Raw genomic sequence first — 21,742 nt, forward strand, 5'->3', positions numbered from 1 at the left:
AGTTCTGTCGCTCAAGCTTTTGGGTCTCACTATCTGCCATGATCTCTCTTGGGAAAACCACATTTCCAAGCTGGCCTCCAAAGCCAGTCGCCGACTGGGCAACAACCTCCGTCGTGCAAAGTCCTTCCTAGGCACACCTGAGCTCCTCACCACATACAAGGCTTTCATCCGCAGCTCAATGGAATACCGTTCTCCCCTATGGGCTGGTGCTCCTGCCTCACACCTGGCTCGGCTTCACGCTGTTGAATCCAAAGCTTTCAGAATCATTGGAATCTCCCGCAATGAAGCTATCTCTGAGGGCCTTTCACTCACTCACCGCAGGCAGGTAGGTGGTCTTTGTCTTCTACCGACTCCTCTCCGGCCTTGCTCCCCCAGCTCTCTCTGTGCTCTGTCCCCCAAATATTCCTACAGGTCGCACAAGATCTGCCAGCCACCCTCTGATGGTTAAACTACCGAAATCTCGGCTCTCTGCTCACCTTCACTCTTTCCTTCCTCTTTTCTCCCGCCTCTGGAACAAACTCCCACACTCACTTCAATCACACTCCTCCCTCCAGGTCTTGAAAACAGCTGTTCACCACCATCTCTTATCTTCCCCCATCCAAAACCTTGATCTTTTCTACCCCCACTAATTCACCGCAGATCCACCTTGTTTGAAATTCCAACTTCTTTCCTGGAAGTCCTGGCAGTGTCCATATGTTTTATACCTCTCCCACCCCACCACCCCCCTTCCCATGCCTCCCCCCCAAAGCCCTCTCCCTCCCACAGTTCTCTCGATGTCTCCATGTCTCTCGGTCCCTGCTCTCAAATGTTGTGTTTGTGTCCTTCCCCCTCTCTCCCCATCTTGTCTACCGCTCCCGATGTTATTTGTTTTATGTGTCTGTTTGTCTTTGTGTGATTAATGTTCGCTCTTTCACGAGCCTCGATCTTGTATACAAAAAAAAAAAAAAAAAGTCGTCCCTCTCTGTAGGACATCTTGAATTTTGAAAATGCCACAAGGTGGGACTCGTGGGACTTTGTACTGTAGGTAGCCACATGACATTCTGGAGCTCTGTGCAAAAAATCAGCTTTCTACTAATTTCTTCTAAGCTTCCCCTTCATTTTTGGCTAATGCTCCTGGGCTAATGAGGCCGTGGCCACACAGCCTATGTTATTCCCCAGACAAAGTTGTATTTGTATTTGCACCCCGAGCAAAGGATAAAAGTGCTTCTAGCTGGAGTACCCGGTGTTGCTCAAGCGAAAAAGAAACATTAACATATTTGAAATGAGGGCAAATATAATGGAAAAGCAATTACATCCAAATCAGAATCCATCACAAATGTCAAATCTTCATTTTACCTTTTCGTTGATTATATGCTGATGAATGTGCCGTTAATCACGTTTCCGAGTTAAGTATGATGATGTTCAGTAAGAAGAAGCCTTACCACAAACTTGGACCACTTCCGGAATGGTTTGATTATTTGTGTTCAAATGTCTGGTGATCGTTTTGTATATATTTATGTGATTGTGTACTTGTATATAACTGTCATTAATCAAAAAGGCTTAGGCACTTTTTTTTTAATTAATAAAAAATGACTTTTTTTTTTTTTTTTTCAAAAAGATTATTTTGTTTTATTTTCCTAAAACACTCCGACATTCACTGATGAACCTCTGAAAGTTTGACGAAGATCCGTTCAGCCATCTCTGAGAAAAATGGCGACAGACACAGACCAATGGCTCTCTTGTGTAGATGACCCCGTCATAAACACAAACTTCTCAAATAATAATGTCTTCCTACGACCAGTGATGAATCTGTCTGTGTTGTACTGAAATGAAAAACAAGTGTACCACAAAAAAAAAAAATTTTTTTAAACAATTTTGTAATCCTAAATATCCACAAAAAGGTGGCTTTCAAGCAAGTTTGAATCACCAAGCCTTTTGAACACAGACAAGGAAACCAGGAATTTTTTTTGGTACATTACACATGCAGCCTTCACCTTAAAATGCATATACAAAATATAGCACAATACCCACAACACAGACAACTCAAATCTGTGTGCATTTGGTTCTCACCTGTGTCAACATCAGGTGAGGAAGTTGCAAGTCCACCAACATGACCACTAACCCAAGGTAATCTTCTGACCGACCCAAACTTAGAGACTGAAAATTGAAAAAGGGGGTCGGAAAAATGAAAAAACTGATGCATCAAAGGAAAATGTGATAAAATGTTTGTACAGTACAAAACATGTATGCAAATTCCATGCCAACCTTTGCGGGCTCCCGTTGCACAAAATCCATGTACACTTGCAAAAACTTGTATAGGCCACAGATGTTTTTGGCACTGAAGCCAGCCTTCCAAAACATCTCGTCATGAACTTGACTATACATCAGCAATTCAAGTGTAATAAGAAGAATCTCACAGCTTTCTAACACGCTTACATCATTTGAACAGTCCAGTGATTTAAGGCGGCTTGCCAATGGGGAAAAAGTAGGAACTTTTTGCAGCTCAGGCTCAGCGGAAGAAATATCAAGAAAAGCACAGCAAATATCCACAGCCAATAACAGCGGTCCTTCCGCAGCTAGTTTTGTGAGGTTTTCACGCAATTGCACAGCGGTGACAGGTTTCACTTTGGCAGGCCCAACCATAGCCACTAGTTTTGCCTGCTGCAGGAGCAGGTGAAATTGCAGAAACCGTTGCTGAGAGATTGGCATGTCTAGCTGGCTGACTACCATCTGTCGTAATGGAAAGAAGAGGACAGATTCCAAGGTATTCAGTTCAGCGGAAGACAAACCTTTAAGGTCTTCCTTGAATTTGAGCACTGCTGCCAGACTTTGCATCACCAGTGGTGGCAACACAGCAGTCAGCTTTTCCCCCCCATTTACTTTTCTGCCAGAATATTCAGAAAGTACAAGACATTTCAATGCTTCGGCCCTTACAGCCAATGCCTGAGGTCGCAGATCTATCTGTGCAGCAGCTTTCCACAGAAGGCTGTGAGAACATTTGATGAGCATGTCATAATCGCTTTTCAACTGAACATTGGTCAAACATATGGGCCGCCACCGAAGTAGACCAGCCAAAAGCTCCTGAAACAATGAGACTGCAGCATCCAGCTCAAGGTTCTGGAACAGTGATCGCACTAGATTGTAAAGGATCTTCTCGAGATAGAGTGGCGTCTGACAGCATTTTGCAAGAAGAAATCCACGAACGGCATGCTGTGCAAGCTCTGCAATATTTCCTGGAAGGTCGTCAGGTAAGGGGCTGTCCCCCAAGCGCCGCACACATGCTCGCAGCACACGATCACAAACAGTGTGCAAATTTGTGACCTGTGGAGAGCAGTCTTGCTGCTCGACTGCAGCCACTTGGACCTGGAGAAACAGAATGGACTTCAATACAACACTCAAAGTACACTTAAAATCAATGATTGAAGGGCAAAGAAAATGTCAAGGACACATTTAAAAAGGTGCACAGAAAGCTATTTATTGCTGCAAATATACAGACTTGGCATTTAATATGGAATTTTATTTTTTTCTCGACTTGGGTTTACTTTCTTAACTCAGTATATCAATCTGGTGAGTTTCTTTTACACTTTGGTGATTTATTTGTTAAAAGAACCATGTCACTGATTGTCTGTCGCAGCAAGAAGTCAACAACAGGATTATATCACAGGTGGCGTGGCAAAATGTACGGACAGGTGCATTTGATGATTGGCTTCACAGTCGGGTATATAAGGGTTGTTGCGTTCTGTATTAGTGGAAAACAACTGCTCCACGTCTCCAAAGGTTATTGCCGCTTCCTCTGGAGATGGTCCGTCAACTCGACAATGCTGCTTGTTATGGAGTGGTGGCTTTACGAAATTACGGCATGAAACAGCGTGCTATTGCTCGGCAGTATGGCATCACTCAAGGTCAGGTGTCAAAGATCCTGAAACGAAATGCTCAGAGGGGTGTCCCTACTCCAATACCGAGGTCAGGACGTCCCCGCAGAACCACAAGGAGGGATGATCGCCAGCTGCACCGGTTAGTCCGCAATGGCCGTACCAAGTCAGCTAATCGGCTTAGGGCTGAGTGGCAGCAACTGACAAATGTGCCTGTATCCAGAAGGCGAGTCAACCAACGACTGGTTCAAGCAGGCTATCGTGCCAGGCGTCCCCTGAGAAAGCCACGCCTGACTAGACAACACCGCCAGCGCCGATTGCAGTGGGCCAGAGAGCACCGTCAATGGCAGCCAGGACACTGGAATCACGTGATCTTCAGTGACGAGTCTATATTTCTGGTCTATCGTCAAGATGGCCGCGCCCGAGTGCGCAGACAAGTGCATGAAGCCGACAACAAAAATTGTATAGTGCCAAGAGTCCAAGCTGGAGGTGGTGGGGTGACCGTTTGGGCTGCTTTTCATGCAGGGGGCAAAACTGACCTGGTTGTTCTGAATGGAAACCTAAACCAGTTCAAGTACAGGGTCATTCTGGAAGAAACATTGCTTCCATTTGCTCGTGCAGCCTTTCGAGGAAACTTTGTCTTCCAAGATGACAATGCACGGCCTCATCCATCGTGCTCGCATGATCCAACACTTTCTTGCTGACCGTGGTGTAGAGCATATTGAGTGGCCTGCCATGTCCCCGGATATGAATCCGATAGAGAACTTGTGGGCAGAATTAACGCGTCAAATCGACCACGTGGACCAGCAGCCGACCTCTGTGCGTGAATTGCAGCAGGCTATTGTCACTGCATGGCAAGCGATTCCTGTCCAAACCTTGGCAAATCTCGTGAACAGCATGCCTCAACGTGTACGTGCTCTCCTGAATGCTTGTGGGGGTTACACGAAGTACTGAACTGTAATTTTACTGTCCGTAATCCCAGTCGTAATTTAACTTTTGTTAAAAAAAAATTTGGCTAATGTGCAAAATAAAGAGATACTTCTGGAAAACGTACAGAAGTTTAACACAGTACAGTCCATGAATTGAGTTCGGTCAGTTTACATCACTTTCAAGGATCAATTTATTTGCTTCGAAATGTCAAATGTGGTTTTTGTTTCTTTTAAAAGTCACATTAACAAAATATAGAATAATTTCAACATATTTCCAATGAACTTTTGGTTCTGACATCTTGAAAAGTAAGTTCACCCCCACAAAAAAAATATTCCATATTAAATGCCAAGTCTGTAGTATACTTGTGGTTTAATATAAATTGAGTAATCAGAAGCTTGCACATTGTTTTTTTTCCGTTCTTTACAGAAATGAGGCTCATGGAAGGGCAAGGTAGAATTGACATTTGACAGTGAGAAAAACATCAAGGGAATGAACAGGAAGAGAGTAGAGGGAGGAGGGGAGGAAACAAACTGGAAAAGAAAATAGTCGAGTTCGAAAAGGTTAAAGTTGAGCAAGTGATTTTCAGTAATCATGGAAAACTGAAGGAATTCACAGAATTGGTGACTTGTAAGGGTTGGGGGGAGGAGGTGGGAGGAGAGGACAGGTTACATAAACAAGAACAAACAAAAAAAACCCCTAATATGTTTATACGAATGCACATACTGCCACATCTACGAACTTCCTTGTAGGTGACCATACATGGATATAGTGATTATTTGATGACCACCCATGGATACTACGCCGCCAACCCCAAGTCCTCAACCTCCACCCCCTACGCACCCCCGCAGACACGAAGTCCTCAACCTCCCCTTGCTAACCCTAAGACATCAATTCCTCCCCACTTCAAGCCACTGAATCTACGCCACACCCCCCCCCCCCATCCCGACCAAAAGTCCTCAACATCCAAACTCTGTCCCATCTTTTCTCTCCCCCCCCGCCCCCCAACCCCAACTCTGTGCTCCCCAACACAAACGGCAAACCAGCATTCCTACATCGAAGCAGTAGCACATGTAACGCATTTCCCTCGCCTACAAATAATATTCTATGACCGACTTCACAGGAGCCGCTCCGACATGTCATGACCAGTCAGTCGCCTGTCCAACTCACAATCCCACGGGATACGTGGAAAAGATACACAATCATGAGCAAGTTAATTGAGCCAATAAACAACCCAAAAGCAATGCTCTTCCTCCTGATGCATATATACACACACATCGTTAAAAGTAAACAATGACCTCGGAAAAAGACCTTCATAATGACATGGTTTTAAACCCCGCTTCAGAGAATGCCACACAGTTACTTGGGCGATGTATCAGGAATCAGAGCGCTGTGGCCTATCTTCACAAGGCCTGTGAGGCCAATCGGCAGCCTTTTAACTGTCGCTTAGGTTGTTCTACACCGAAATGGAAAAACTTGCAAATATGACAGCTCCAAAGCAGTCTGGCTTCGCATAACAGTAAACATCAACATGGGGCCACACGATTATTGTGTGCACACACACGTGTATATATAGTGTGTGTGTGTCTATATATATATATATATATATATATATATATATATATATATATATATTATATATATATTGTGTGTGTGTCTATATATATATATATATATATATATTGTGTGTGTGTCTATATATATATATATATATATATATATATTGTGTGTGTGTCTATATATATATATATATATATATATATATTGTGTGTGTGTCTATATATATATATATATATATATATATATATATATATATATATATATATATATTGTGTGTGTGTCTATATATATATATATATATATATATATATATATATATTGTGTGTGTGTCTATATATATATATATATATATATATATATATATATATTGTGTGTGTGTGTCTATATATATATATATATATATTGTGTGTGTGTCTATATATATATGTATATATATATATATATATATATATATATATATATATATATATATATATATATATATATATATATATATATATATATATATATATATATATATAGTTACGGAATCCAACGTCGGCCTTCCCCACTTACCAGGGGGGGATTAATCCCCTCGCTTATAACTGACCGACGTGGACCCTGACGCTGTACCGCGACCTCCGGAAAGGCTGGTGGCACAGCCCCGTTCGTACCGCAGACAGATGTTAATTGCCGAGCGGTTTTAAGCAACCGCGGCACGAACTATAAACAATGACTAGACCCGATTCCTGAACGTTGGCCAAATCGTGCCACAGGTATTCAATTTGGAAAAGACAAAGACGACGGATGAGAAGAAGAAGAAGACAAAGGGAAAAGGTTGGGAATACGAATACTATTTATTACCACTATTTACACAATTAAAGAAACCAAGGAAGAAGGAAGGATAATAAAATAAAAGACAGAAAGAAGCAAGGAGACAGAGTGCAACGCTAGCTTACCTATGGCAGTCTTACTTATACCCAGGGACAAGACACACAAAGACAGACTACGAGCACACTTACACGGGGGATGATGACAGGAATGGCAGGAGGTGGATGGCTGGAGGGAGAGGAAAGGAGCTGGCTGGAGCTTGATCCCGCACGAGACATCGGGCTGGACCTCGACGGCCACCGATGCCACCGATGCCACCGATCCTGGTTCCCGCGGGGTAACGGGTCGGAGCTGCCTGGTGGAGCCAAAGCTGCTGGTGGGGGGGGTCTGGCGTGACGGGTTCTCTCTCTGTCTCGCAACTCGCAGGACTCTCTCACTCTCTTGGCTCTCTCCCTCTCTGGACTCCTCCCTCTTGAACTTAATGGTTCGCTCTCTTCGCCGTATATCTCCCCTCTCTTCCACAAACGCTTCCGCGCGCGCTTATATCTCGCCTCGGGCGATCAAGCCACCGGCCTCCAGAACACGCCCATCGGTGAGGTCGCCTCGGCCCTGATTGGTCGCGAGGGCTCACCGATCCCACCCTTAGAGGAGGCGTTGGCAAAGCCACGCTTTGTTCCCGGCGCTGGGCCGACTCCTCCCACCTTCGGCTCAGAGATGACCTCGTGGCTAATTGAGTCTTGCAGCGAAAACAACCACAACCCACAGCTGCAGCAGAATGCAGTGAACCGCTCAATGCAGTTGGCAATTGTTGAAAGGGGAATGTGAAAGGAATCTACCTTGTTTGAATTTGGTGCAATGGAGTGTTAATTAATGGAAGACAAGGCCTTAACCTACATAGAATAAGGAGATAACTGCATAGAAGCATATACGATTGGCTACGTGTGGTATATGAAATAACTACGGGAACGACCTTTGACCTTTATACACAACAACTGGAGGAAGGAGGGTGACATTTTACCACAATAAAAAAAACACAATTCTCACATCCATAACAATATATATAAATATATATACATATACACATATACACATACATATACACAGTCATCCCGGTGTGTACCCTGGTTTAGAATAGGTACACCGTATCCCTGCGTGTCGAAAGAGGCGACTAAGAGGGTTGGCGTCAGGAAGGGCATCCAGCCATAAAAACATTGCCTCAAAAAGAGAACCATGACAATTACACCGACATATGGGCATGGTACAGCCCAAAGTGGAGATCTGTTTCTGAGGTTTGGGACATGGAATGTAGGGACAATGACAGGGAGATCAGGAGAAGTGGTGGAAGTATTGGTCAGAAGAAGAGTGGACATATGTTGTGTGCAAGAGACGAGATGGAAGGGAAGTGGTGTGAGAATGGTGAAGGGTAGGCAGGGACAGAAATACAAGTTTGTGTGGCAAGGGTGCCCGGAGGGCGTGAATGGTGTTGGTGTCCTGTTTTCTGAGGAGTTTGTAGACAGTGTGGTGAGTGTGACTAGAGTGAGTGATTGGTTGATGATGGTGAAAATGACGATTGGAAAGCTCTTGGTGAACGTCATCTCGGGATATGCTCCGCAGGTTGGTCGGAGCGATGAAGGGAAGGCCAAGTTCTGGTGTGTGATAGAGAAGCTGATGGAAAACGTGAAAGATGAGGAAGTTGTTGTGGTAGGAGGAGACCTAAATGGACATGTGGCAAGGAGTATGGACGGTTTTTGAGGGAGTTCATGGGGGTTACGGATATGGTGTGAGGAATGGAGAAGGTGAAAGGATTTTGGAGTTTGCTGATGGAGCTGATTTGTTGATTTGTAACATTCAGTTCCAGAAAGAGGATAATAAGCTTGTCACATACACGTCAGGTGGGTCGACGACAACCGTTGACTACCTGATGGTGCGCAGGCGAGATAGGGGGCACCTCCGGGACACAACGGTGATCCCGGGGGAGGAGGCTGTTTCACAGCACCACTTGGTTGTCTGCGACATAAGGATGAAAGGTGCGAGGAGAGCTCGGCGGGTGAAGTACCAACCGAGAATGAAGGTGTGAAGGTTGAAAGAGGTGACAATAAGGGAGGCATTAAAAGAGAGGCTGAGTACGGTAGAGGATGATGTGGTTGAGCTTGAAAGTGGTTGGATGTCAATGAGAGATAGTCTGTTGGGAGCCGTTGGTGAGGTATGTGGATGGACAAAAGGACCACCGAGGCACTCGGAAACATGGTGGTGGGATGATGAAGTTGGAAAGAGGATTGACGAGAAGAGGAAGAAGTTCAAGGTGTGGCAGAAGGCGAGGGGTACGGGAGCAGAAAAAGCAGAGCATGAAAGTTATAAGGCAGCCAAGAAGGCTGCAAAGAAAGAGGTAGCAGGGGTGAGTTGATGGCGAAAGAGAGGTGTGATGTGATGGGGGTGAGTTGCTTGAAGGATGAAGTGGGACAAATCGTTGTGGACCCAGATGGAATTAAAGAAAGATGGAAAAGATATATGGAAATGCTCTTGAATACAGAGAATGAATGGGATGGCAACATAGAGAGTAACCCAGTTTTAGGACCGGCAGAGAAGATAACTGAGAATGAAGTTGAGGAAGCGATAAAAGCAATGAAGAGTAGAAAAGCGGGAGGGCCGACGGGAGTTGTGGGAGATATGTTGAAGGCAGCAGGAAGATGGGTGAGGAAGAGAATGACAGAGATCTGTAATCTGATGGTGAAAGAAGGCCGCATTCCAGTGGCTTGGAAACTGAGTACCCTCGTCCCTCCATACAAGGGGAAAGGTGACCCTCTGGAGTGTGGCTCGTACCGAGTGATAAAGTTATTGGAGCATGGAATGAAGGTATTGGAAAGGGGGTTGGAGGAGGTTAAGGAAGAAAGTGAAGATTGACGAAATGCAGTTTGGATTTATGCCAGGAAGAGGAACGACAGATGCGCTTTTTATTGTGAGGCAGTTGCAGGAGACGTACATGGAGAAGAGGAAGAAGTTGTTTCTTGGGTTTATTGATCTGGAGAAAGCATTCATTGGGGTTCCACACGAAGTATTGACATGGGCATTGAGGAAGTTAGGAGTGGAGGAATGATTGATCAGAGTCGTGATGGCAATGTACAAAAGTGTGCACAGCTGTAAGGACGAAGGACGGGAACAGTGGTGAGTTTGAGGTGAAGGTGGGAGTGCATCAGGGGTCGGTATTAAGTCCACTACTATTTGTAGCTGTGATGGAGGTGCTGGCTCAGAACGTAAAGGAGGGTTTACCATGGGAGTTGTTGTATGCAGATGATCTCGTGTTGATTGTGGAAAGTATGGATGGACTGAAGGAAAAGATGAACAGGTGGAAGGAATGTATGGAGACAAAAGGTCTGAAGGTGAATATCGGAAAGACGAAGGTGATGGCAAGTGGTAAAGCATGTGGTGAGGTGGAAAGAACTGGGAAGTGGGCGTGTGCTGTGTGCAGGAAGGGTGTCGGAGTGAACTCAATTCAATGTACAATGTGCGCTGAGTGGGTTCATCAAAAATGTAGTGGTCTGAGAGGGTCATTAACAAGTGTGGCAGCTACATTCAAATTTAACGTGTGCACAGAGGGAGCTGCAGATGGAGGAAATGTGTTGGATCTTGGAGACGGCGTGAAGCTGGAAGGTGTGAAAACATTTTTCTACCTCGGAGACATGCTGAATGGAGAAGGTGGATCAGACTCGGCAACGGTTGCTCGAGTGAGATATGCATGGAAGAAATTTCGGGAACTGAGTGGCGTGCTGATGAGGAGGGGAGTGTCGTTGAAGCTGAATGGAAAGGTGTATGCTGCATGTGTGAGAAGTTTTATGATTTATGGGAGCGAGACATGGGAAATGAACGTAGAGCAGCAACGAAGGCTGGAAAGGGTGGAAATGCGAATGGTGCGGTGGATGTGCGGAGTATCGTTGAGAGAGGAGGACAAATGATGAATTGCGAAAGATGATGGGAATAGAGCCTGTGATTGATGCTGTGAAGAGGAACAGGTTGAGATGGTTTGGTCATGTGTTGAGGAAGGATGAAAGTGACTGGTTGAGAAGAGTGATGGAAATGAATGTAGAAAGAGGTAGAGGACGGGGAAGACCGAGAAAGACTTGGATAAAGATGGTCGAAGAATAAATGCGGGCAAGGGGGCTAACAAGGGGAGATGCAGAAAATAGGGCAAAATGAAGAAGATTGTCATGGGGACCGCAAGGCTAACCCCCGCTCTAGCAGGGAAAATGGCCTTAAAATGCATGTTGTTGTTGTCTTGTATACAGTCACTTGAAAAAGTAAGTACACCCCATATAAAGATTCGACATTTTCAACATATTTTAACATGCAGCTATTTGATCTTCATTTCAAAAATATTGATAGATTTAAAGGTGATATAATATAACAAATATCATGAAACATTTACATTTTGTCGTCTATTGTATAATTTAAATAAACATAAATGCAAATTTCGCATGTGGAAAAAGTAAGTACACCCTTGGCTCTTATAGGTGGTATTGCCCCATTTGGCAGAAACAACCTCAAGTAAGCGTTTCTTATAACTGTCTACCAGTCTCCGACTGACTGGGAGAAATTTTTGCCCACTCCTCCATGCAGAATTCTTTCAACTGTGTGATGTTTCAGGGGTTTCTTGCATGCACAGCTCGTTTCAAATCCCACCACAACATCTCGATGGGATTTAGCTCCGGGCTTTGACTGGGCCATTCCAGAACCCTCCATTTCTTTCTTTTCAGCCATTCCTTGGTGGATTTACTGGTATGTTTAGGGTCATTGTCATGTTGCAAGGTCCACCTTCGGTTGAACTTCAACTTTCCGACAGATTGCCTCACATTATCCTCAAGCACCGTCTGGTACAATGAAGAATTCATAGTGGATTCTATGATGGTGAGCTGCCCAGGCCCTGATGCAGCAAAGCTGCCCCAAACCATAATAATTCCACCACCATCCTTTACAGTTGGTATCAGGTTCTTGTGGTCAAATGCTGTCTTTGGTTTTTGCCAAACAAGTCTTCTGGTACTGTGGTCAAATAGCTCTATCTTTGACTCATCTGTCCAGAGCACATTGTTCCAGAAGTGCTGGTCTTTGCCTCGGTGTTCATTGGCAAACATTAGTCTTGCCCTGATGTTCTTTCTGGACAGCAAAGGTTTCCTCCAGGCACACCTCCCATGAAGATCAAATTTGTGCAGCCTCTTTCTAATGGTAGACTCATGCACTTTGACAACAGTGGCAAGAGCTACCTGTTGGTCCCGTGATGACATGCTGGGGTTTTTAAGAGACTTCTTTCAGCATGTTGCGGTCTGCTCTCGGGCTGAACTTGGTGGGGCGGCCTGGCCTGAACAAGTTGGCAGTTGTTTGGAATCTTCTCCACTTGCAGATGATCTTCCGGACAGTCGAATGATTGATTTCAAATCGTTTGGAGATCTTTTTCAATCCCTTCCCAGACTCGTAGGCTCATAACCTTCTTTCTGAAGGCCTCAGAGAGCTCTTTTGATCTCGGCATGGCGACGTCGCACACTTCAACAACAAAGAGCAAACCGAACAATATCTGAGGTTTAAATAAGACAGGTTCCTCCAAGATCCTCTCTGACGATGTTCTAATCATTTGCACCTGAGCTGGTGCACCCGATTCTAATTTTGGGTATTTGAAGTCGTGATAAATGTAAGGATGTGCTTACTTTTTCCACATGCGAAATTTGCATTTATGTTTATTTAAATTATACAATGGACTACAAAATGTAAATGTTTCATGATATTTGTTATCTTATATCACCTGTATCTATCAATGTTGTTTAAATGAAGATCAAATAGCTGTATGTTGAAATATGTTGAAAAAGTCAAAACTTTACATGGGGTGTACTTACTTTTTCATGTGACTATGTTCACATTTGTCAATAATTTGTAAATGCGTTTTGTTGTCAATAACTATTGGATGATTCGGAGGAAAACAAAAACAAAAACACACACACAACACAACACAAGTGTATGACTGTAACTTGATACAATAGTGGTTGTGGTGCCTTAATTCCACCCCCCTCAACGCCCTAAAGTTGTCCGCCTTGAGCGAAATCCATGTTCATGTATCCTTGTCAAAGAAGTTGTACAATTCCCCGTTTCAACGATCTGCCGATTTATACTTTAGCGATCTATTCTGGCGGCTTTATAAGACTGTGCGGGGTAAGTATTCTATGAATACCTTCTAGTTTGTTGAATTTTCAGGAGTGATTCAGGGAGCTCAGATCTCGCGAGATCTTGGAGACAACGTCACGGATTTTCGAAGCTCCACACGGTCTCCACGTTTTCAAAGTTAAGTCATTGTTCACAATTGTATTTTGTCGAAACTATTTATCTTTCGGTGTGTGAACCGATAGTGTGCCCCTTGGAAGTTTCTGGGTGTTCATCTTTCATAAATTAATCGTTTGTTTGCCGCGCCGCGTGTGAGGCCTTGCAGCCTCAGGCTTCCCCCGTCAAAGTTTGTGCCTTCCTTCACTGTTTTTGCTCGGTTTTTTGATTTTCCCTTCTCCCCCAAACTTCACCGAACATCTACTCTTTGTCCAACGTTGTAACCCACCCGTTTAAAAATAAAATAAAAATAAAAATTTCCCTTTCTCCTCGTGTGCTTTTGTCCCATCGTGCGCCTCTGTCCATGTGCACTGTCCCGCCCCGCCCCATTATCCCCTTGCCTTCCACCTTTTGCCCTGTTCAAGTGACTCGTGGTTGTCCATCAAGGCCCTCTCCCCGTTGGTATTTTTGTGAATATAAGATTGTTCTTCACAGTTCTGTTTAAATATGTTTAAACGTTCCTCTTCAGTGTTTTATTCAGTGGTTTATTACAACACGCTGTTTTTCTTCCTATTTAAAAGGCTCCTTTCAATTGCCTTTTCAACTCATTCCATTTCAAAAAAATATTCAATCTCTAATAATTCTTTCTCACGACATGCTCTAAATTCTCATTCATTCCACCCCTCCTCCATCGTTCTTAAACAGATCGCTAACTTGAAAATATCACAACAAACCCAATTTGTTATAAATGTTCATCTTTCATTAATCATCCACTTTCTAAACACCCCCTTGCCCCTCCCCCCCAAATTCTCCCTCCTCCCACCTCCTTCTCAAAGCTGCCTCCTCCCCACTTCGTCTCCCTTCAATCTCATACCTCCACCTCCCCCAACCTTCGACTTTCCTCTCCCCCCCCCCCCCCCCCTCAAACAACCCCTCACTGTGCCTCATCCCATCACCATCAAACCTTTCGTCTTCATCCTTCCCTTTCTTGTCACTCTTCTGTAATCTCTGACACACAATCAACTGCTCTTCCTACCTCCCCCTCTCATCCTTCATCTGACCCTACCCCTCCCCTCCCCTGTCCTGCACCCGATGCTCCCCCTCTCCTCATTAACGGTATGGACCTCAAACATCCGGGGCCTTCGCTCAAACCTGATTGATCTCTCCATTCAGGTTGCTTCTGACAATCCAGACTTGATCTGCTTAACAGAACCATTTCCTCCTTCAAGATGTCTCCGATTCCTTAATATCTCTTCCTGGTTACTCCCTCCTCCAGTATGATAGACCTGAGCCTCGTCCTGGTGGTGGGGGGGCTGTCTTTATCAAAAACTCTTCATTCTCCTTGCACTGCCCTCTCTCCACCCCACCCCCAGGAGCACCTCTAGCTACGGCTTCCTCTCCGCTCCCACCTTTTGTTCATATGTGTTCTGTACCGTCCTCCAAACAGTGATGACTCCATTTACATTTCGCTGTCGGACAACACGGACCAACTTCTATCAACTCATCCAAACTCTCTTCCTCATATGTGGCGACTTCAACTGTCATCATGCTAGCTGGCTGTGTGTGGGTTCATCTCTCACCAGCCATGGCACCTCAGCAAAGGACTTCTGCGACTCATTGGGACTGACACAATCTGTCAATTTCCCGACCCGGATCTCAGTCAATGGAGTATCTTCTCTTCTGGACTTGGTTATGACTAACTTCCCTGCAAATGTCTGATGCTCTTCTTCTGCTCCAATCGGTTCTTCTGATCATGTGCTTGTTAAAGTGGACATCTCTGGCCATTCTCAGAGAGCCTCCTCAGCGCCGAGTCTGGCATTTCACTCAGGCTGACTGGCACGGTCTGCAAGCAGCCATCAATCATCTGGACAACTCTCCCATCTCTACTGCCTCTGACATCAATTCTTCCAAAGCAAACTGCTCTCTCTCTCTCATTCAGATTTATCCCATCTCGTCTTCAGTTGTCTTACCCTTCCTCCCGTCCATAGTACACTGAATCTTGTGGCGAGGCAGTTGCCCTGAAACAACTTGTCTTTGCCTCTTGGAAGGCAAATCCAACTGAAGGCATTCTCAGTTCCTTCCACCAAGCTCGGAACAAGTGTGTCTACCCTCAGGGGTGCCAGGAAGCACTATCTCTCCACACTCAAGAATGAACTCTCAAACCTGTCTCCTTCCTCCAAATCCTGGTGGCGTCTGGTCAAATCCGTTTCTGGTGTTTGTTCCCCCTCCATCTCCTCCCTCACCTCAAATGGCTACACAGTCGACACCGCACGTGACAAAGCCGAATGCCTCACCTCTGTGTTTGCCTCAACATCTTGTGTCCCAAACCCATCTCTCTCTGTTCCCACCTTTCCCAGTCGAACCCAACTGCTCCTGGACTCTGTGTCCTTCTCTCCTGACAAGGTGAGGTTTTTGTCAAACCTCGACTCTGATTCTGCAACTGGACCAGACGGCATCAGCCCACGGGTCCTAAAATCCTGCTCTGCCGCTCTATCTCACCTTCTCTCTGTTCTTTTCACCCTCTCTTTTGCTCAAGGTCATCTGCCAGCATCTTGGAAATCAGCAAACATTACCGCTTTACACAAAAAATGTGCAAAAACAGATCCTTGCAACTACAGACCAATCAGCATGCTCCCAATTATCTGCAAAGTCATGGATTCCATCATTGCTTCGGATATCAAATCCTTCCTCTTCTCCAATGGCTTGATCTCTGATCAATTTGGATTCAGACCAGGTCATTCTACTCTGGACATGTTGCTTCTGCTGTCTCAACAATGGATGGAGGTCCTCAATTCCAAACAGGAAATCAGGGCCGTCTCACTTGACATATCACGTGCCTTCGATACGGTCTGGCCCCCAGCTCTGCTCAACAAACTCTCCTCCTATGGTATCCATGGAAATCTCCACTCATGGCTTGCGGACTTCCTCTCTGGTCGTAGGCAACGTGTGGCCCTCAATGGATTTCTCTCATCTCCCCTTCCTGTTCCTATTCTGGCTGGAGTTCCCCAAGGTAGTGTTTTGTGCTATTTCTGGTCTTCATCAATGATCTGACTCTCTGGAAAATCCTCTCTATCTCTTTGCTGATGACTCCACTATCTGCCGCTCCATTCCTCATCCCTCAGATCGGCAGTCTGCAGCCTCTCACGCTCTGCAGACCTGGACAAAATCACAGACTGGTCAAACAAGTGGAACATGTCTTTCAATCCTGACAAATCTCACACTCTTACAATGTCTCTCCGAAAGGACCGACTGGAAAACACTCCCATCTACTTTCTCAACAATCCTCTCCAAGAAGTTCTGTCGCTCAAGCTTTTGGGTCTCACTATCTGCCATGATCTTTCTTGGGAAAACCACATTTCCAAGCTGGCCTCCAAAGCCAGTCGCCGACTGGGCATCCTCCATCGTGTGAGGTCTTTCCTTGACACACCTGAGCTCCTCACCACATACAAGGCTTTCATCCGCAGCTCAATGGCTGTTCCCCCCTCTGGGCTGGTGCTCCTGCCTCACACCTAGCTCGGCTTCACGCTGTTGAAACCAAAGCTTTCAGAATCATTGGAATCTCCTGCGATGAAGTTAACTCCGAGGGCCTTTCACTCACTCACCGCAGGCAGGTTGGTGGTCTGTCTTCTACCGACTCCTCTCCGGCCTTGCTCCCCCAGCTCTCTCTGTGCTCTGTCCCCCCAATATTCCTTCAGGTCGCACAAGATCTAGCTGCAACCCTCTTATGGTTAAACTGCCAAAATCTAGGCTCTGCTCTCCTTCACTCTTTCATTCCCCTTTTCTCCAGCCTCTGGAACAAACTCCCCCACTCCCTTCAATCCCTTCAATCCCACTCCTCCCTCCAGGTCTTTAAAACAGCTGTTCACCACCATCTCTTATCTTCCCCCATCCAAAACCGTGATTTTGCTACCCTTGATAATTCACCCCAGATACACTTTTTTTTGGAAATTCCAACTTCTTTCCTGGAAGTCCTTTCGTAGAGGAAACGAAAGTGAAAAAGTGGCTTAGAAATTGATTTGAAAATCATTTCATGTTAGAGACAGGCATCCCACTGGATACGGTCTGGTGGGAGTGGGAAGAGTTAGGGCATGGGGTGGTGCATTGGGAAAGGGTGGATGCCAGTTGAGCTTTTCCCGAAAAGTGTCATTTTAACCCTTTTTTTGCTAAATCAGTATTTCCGAAGTGTTGAAAAAGGAGATGTTTGTAACAATATCCCATTTATTTGCCCAGCCATTTTACTCTGCATGGGGTTTTTATACATCATTTTGTTGCTGATGATATTGCCTCCAAAATGCATCTCAGTATTTAAAAATATATATATAATTAAGGGGTTACCATGGTTACAGTGGGGGTCAAAGGTCAACCAACCTATGGCAAAAATATATAATTTTCTTACACTTTCTAATAGATCGGCAAAATGCCATATAAAACTAAATTTACTGGTTCCAATTGCTTTTATTTATCAATCCTCACATAGAAGAGCAGTTTTTAGTGAGGCAAGATTGATGTAATACCCCTCTGTGGGCAATTAGTGAAGGGTGAAAATTAATCTTTTCTTCAAAAATACATAGAAATTGTGAAAAAAAACCTCTGTTTTGTATTTACCGGTACATGGAATTGTTAAGTGTGATGTTATAGCATACAGTATGCATTGGAAAATGTCTCCAAACCACCATGGTCAAGATTCCTTGTATTATTTGAGACTTTATTCTGTTTGCCAAAAACCTACGGATAACAGTTTGAACCGGGGCTCCAACTACCTACACATCTTAATCATCATCCTGTGAATTGGTGCATGATCCCCTACAAGTGCAAGCACTAATGCAGGTCTTTTGTCCTGCACGGAAAGAGCCACATCTTTTTCCACAACCAGATGTGCAAAAGCAGCTCATAAGCTCCTTGCAAGCTTTTGGAAGAGGGCTCAGGGTCATCAAATTGGGAACGAGGTTTCCACCACTATCATTCTTCCATCTACTGGTTGTTGGATCAGGCATATCTTGCACTGGGCTTAGTGACTCCTTCCAGACAAGGCATTGGTAGTTTGCTCGACGAATATGCATTTCCAGTGCATCCTTGGAGGGGGGAAGATCATCAAGCGAACGCTTTCCTTGAAGGAACATTTCTCGGCGAACTTGATCAATTGCCGTAAGAGGGGTGGTTTTTAGGTACAGTTTGCACACAAACTTCTCAGCGTCTTGGATCAATTGGTCACTGATGTTTTTAGACCCCATCTTCTGGAGGCATGACGACTCTTCAGTGAACACTTTCAACGCAGTCTTCTTCCCTATACCGGCGAACTAGCTGACTGTGTCACAACCTGTTAGTGCATGGAATGCAATAATTGTCTGAATTTGGTCTTCTGGTAGTGAGATCTGATGGATGGGGATGAAGGGACGTTTGGATTTCAATCCTGAACTGAACCACACCTCTGGAGATAGGTGATCTCGCAGGCCCAGTGCCACAACCAGGACATCTGTGTCTCGGCATTGAAGGACACATCTCTGGTAGCCCTGTAGTGTCGCATCCCTGGCATGCAGGATGATCCTGGTGGCCACCTCTTCATGGTTTGCGTTCATGGTGTTGGTGCTCCTGCCGGTAGAAATCCATAACCTCATCAAATCCTCAAACCTGCCGGCAACAACTAATTCATATGTTGGCTGTAGCTCCTTCTCCGCCATCTCTGTGAGATCCGGAAAGAAATGCTGCCAAGTCAGCCTTGTTGGCAGAGAGGCTGAGGAATGAATTGAAGTTGGAGGGGAGCTTCACGTCCTTTGAACTGATGACACGTCTGATTGGGCGGGTTTTGCCGGCTCTTTTTTCCCTTGTGCCAGACTTGATGGAGACCTCCTGATACCGATCGAACACAACATCAACCCTGGAGTACATGGGACCAAAGCGGTTTAAGACACTGGCACAGAATACATTGCTCAGATCTCCAAAAGTCTCCGATTTCTCAGGCTTGCCAATTGCTTGTATCAGTGCAGGGCCGTCAATGATCAAGCAGGTTTTTGCTGTACTCTTGGGAAGGTTTTTTGACACTTCTATGTCCTTGGTCAGCATTTCTTGAAGCTGGGACTCGTCGGTAGAATGGAGTTTCCCATTGGTGTCTGCTAGTGCACGTGGGACTGATGAAAGCTCATGCCTCAGGATGTTATTCAGGTCTACATCTATCCCTCCCTGTGCTGCCACAAACAGTCTTTGGATTAGATTCCTGTCAGCTTTGATCTCTTTCTGTTTGCCAGCTCCACTTGGTTGAATGCTTACTTTGTACATCCTGCTTATTGATGGCGTTTTGTTCCTAGATAATGTAGCATGAAAGTCTGTTGACTTCTCAATAAGGCGAGTGGAGACAAAAGGTTCAACTCGGGATAGGGATACTCCTGTTTCACCAGTCTTGAGGACTTCTTCTTTGATGGAGTCTCAAACAATACTAGGAATCTTGACCATGGTGGTTTGGAGACATTTTCCAATGCATACTGTATGCTATAACATCACACTTAACAATTCCATGTACCTGTAAATACAAAACAGAGGTTTTTTTCACAATATCTATGTATTTTTGAAGAAAAGGTTAATTTTCACCCTTCACTAATTGCCCATAGAGGGGTATTACATCAATCTTCCCTCACTAAAAACTGCTCTTCTATGTGAGGATTGATAAATAAAAGCAATTGGAACCAGTAAATTTAGTTTTATATGGCATTTTGCCTCTCTATTAGAAAGTGAGAAAATTATATATCTTCGCCATAGGTTGACCTTTGACCCCCACTGTAACCATGGTAACCCCTTAATTATATATATATATATTTAAATACTGAGATGCATTTTGGAGGCAATATCATCAGCAACAAAATGATGTATAAAAACCCCATGTGGAGTAAAATGGCTGGGCAAATAAATGGGATATTGTTACAAACATCTCTTCTCTTTCAACACTTCGGAAATACTGATTTAGCAAAAAAAGGGTTAAAAATGACCCTTTTCGGGAAAATCTCAGCTGGCATCCACCCTCCCTCGATGCACCACCCCATTCCCTACCTGTTTCCAGTGGATGCATGCTTTTAACATGAAATGATTTTCAAAATGAATTTTTCAGGCTCATTTCCTCTTCTACTTGCAGTGTTCATATGTTTTATACCTCTCCCACCTCCCCCCTAGCCCTCCCCCTCCCACATTTCTCCCGATGTCCCCGCTCTCAAATGTTGTTTGTGTCCTTCCCCCTCTCTCCCCATCTTGTCCACCAACCCTTATTATATGTTTTGTGTCGGTTTGACTTTGTTTGATTAATGTTAGCTCTTTCACGAGCCTCGATCTTGTATACAAAAAAAAAAGAAAAATAGAAAAGAAAAAAAAGCTGTCAGTTACCTGTGCACCGCAAAAATAAAGGTATGCGTCTGAAGAACGTATTGCATACTTGGACCAAGATCACCCGTGGGGCGGGTACTCTGCTAATTATCTTAAACGTTCGAAGAATGAGATACCCTCGGAAGCGCCTCCTTTCTCATGTATAAACTCCTGTCCCTTTCAGCCGCTCCTCAGAGGCGAGTCTAGCTCGGTTTCGTAACCCTGCATTGAAACCTCTCCATGGCAGGTATGTCCTTCCTCAGATGTTGTGATTAAAACTGTACACGATCACGGAAGGCAACGGAGGGTGACGGAGGGTAGCGGGGCGACGGAGCGTGGAGGGCGACGGAGGGTGACGGGGCGACGGAGCGTGGAGGGTGACGGAGGGTAGCGGGGCGACGGAGGGTAGCGGGGCGCGGAGGGCGACGGAGCGCGGCGGGGCGACGGAGCGCGGCGGGGCGACGGAGCGCGACGGGGCGACGGAGGGCGACGGAGGGCGACGGAGGGGCGTGGAGGGACGACTTCCAAACCAAACATCCTCCAACTCCGACACTTTTCTTCCCAGCTCTCATCTTCGACGAGCCTTCTATATGGTACATTGTTGGATTATTAGATTAATTGAAGGCTTTGGAATCCAAGAGTTGGAAACAACCTACAAACCGTGAAATACTAAATAGGGAACGAAGTACGAAGTCAAAATGGATAAAAATGCGAATTCAAAATTCCAGTGAGGAAGACAACAAAAAAGAGCCAAAGATAGGAAGCGCAACCCTTACCTGCAAACACCGTAACTGCGCCGAGACTTCCTGCCGGCTATTCAACGTCTCCATTGTGAACGACCGAACCATTGCAAACAACAACGTCGAATCGTCTTGAAATGAAGCGCGCTGTACCACGTGACCAACGGGAGCGTTAAACCGGAAGGACGTCACAGATTTTTCTTTTTTATAATTCAC

At 45.1% G+C, this 21,742-nt stretch overlaps 1 protein-coding gene across 3 annotated transcripts in view; it reads right to left on the reverse strand.

Moving 5' to 3' along the window:
* ESPL1 (extra spindle pole bodies like 1, separase) overlaps positions 1-21,691 on the reverse strand; it is a 156,761-nt gene extending 135,070 nt beyond the window's left edge. For 2 of the 3 annotated variants that reach the window (XM_068124435.2, XM_078781758.1), the window contains exons 1-3: positions 21,563-21,675; positions 2,245-3,342; positions 2,050-2,136 (exon numbers count right to left, since the gene is read on the reverse strand). In XM_068124435.2, coding sequence (XP_067980536.2) covers positions 2,050-2,136; positions 2,245-3,342; positions 21,563-21,634 — 1,257 coding nt within the window. In that variant the 5' untranslated portion in view covers positions 21,635-21,675. Of the gene's footprint in view, positions 1-2,049; positions 2,137-2,244; positions 3,343-21,562 lie in introns of all 3 variants that reach the window. The other variant, XM_068124426.2, reaches the window with a different exon arrangement.
* Between the last annotated feature and the right edge of the window lie 51 nt (positions 21,692-21,742).

This window comes from Myxine glutinosa, chromosome 1 (genome assembly GCF_964187855.1).
Source record: "Myxine glutinosa chromosome 1, kmMyxGlut1.1, whole genome shotgun sequence".
NCBI classification, from domain to species: domain Eukaryota; kingdom Metazoa; phylum Chordata; class Myxini; order Myxiniformes; family Myxinidae; genus Myxine; species Myxine glutinosa.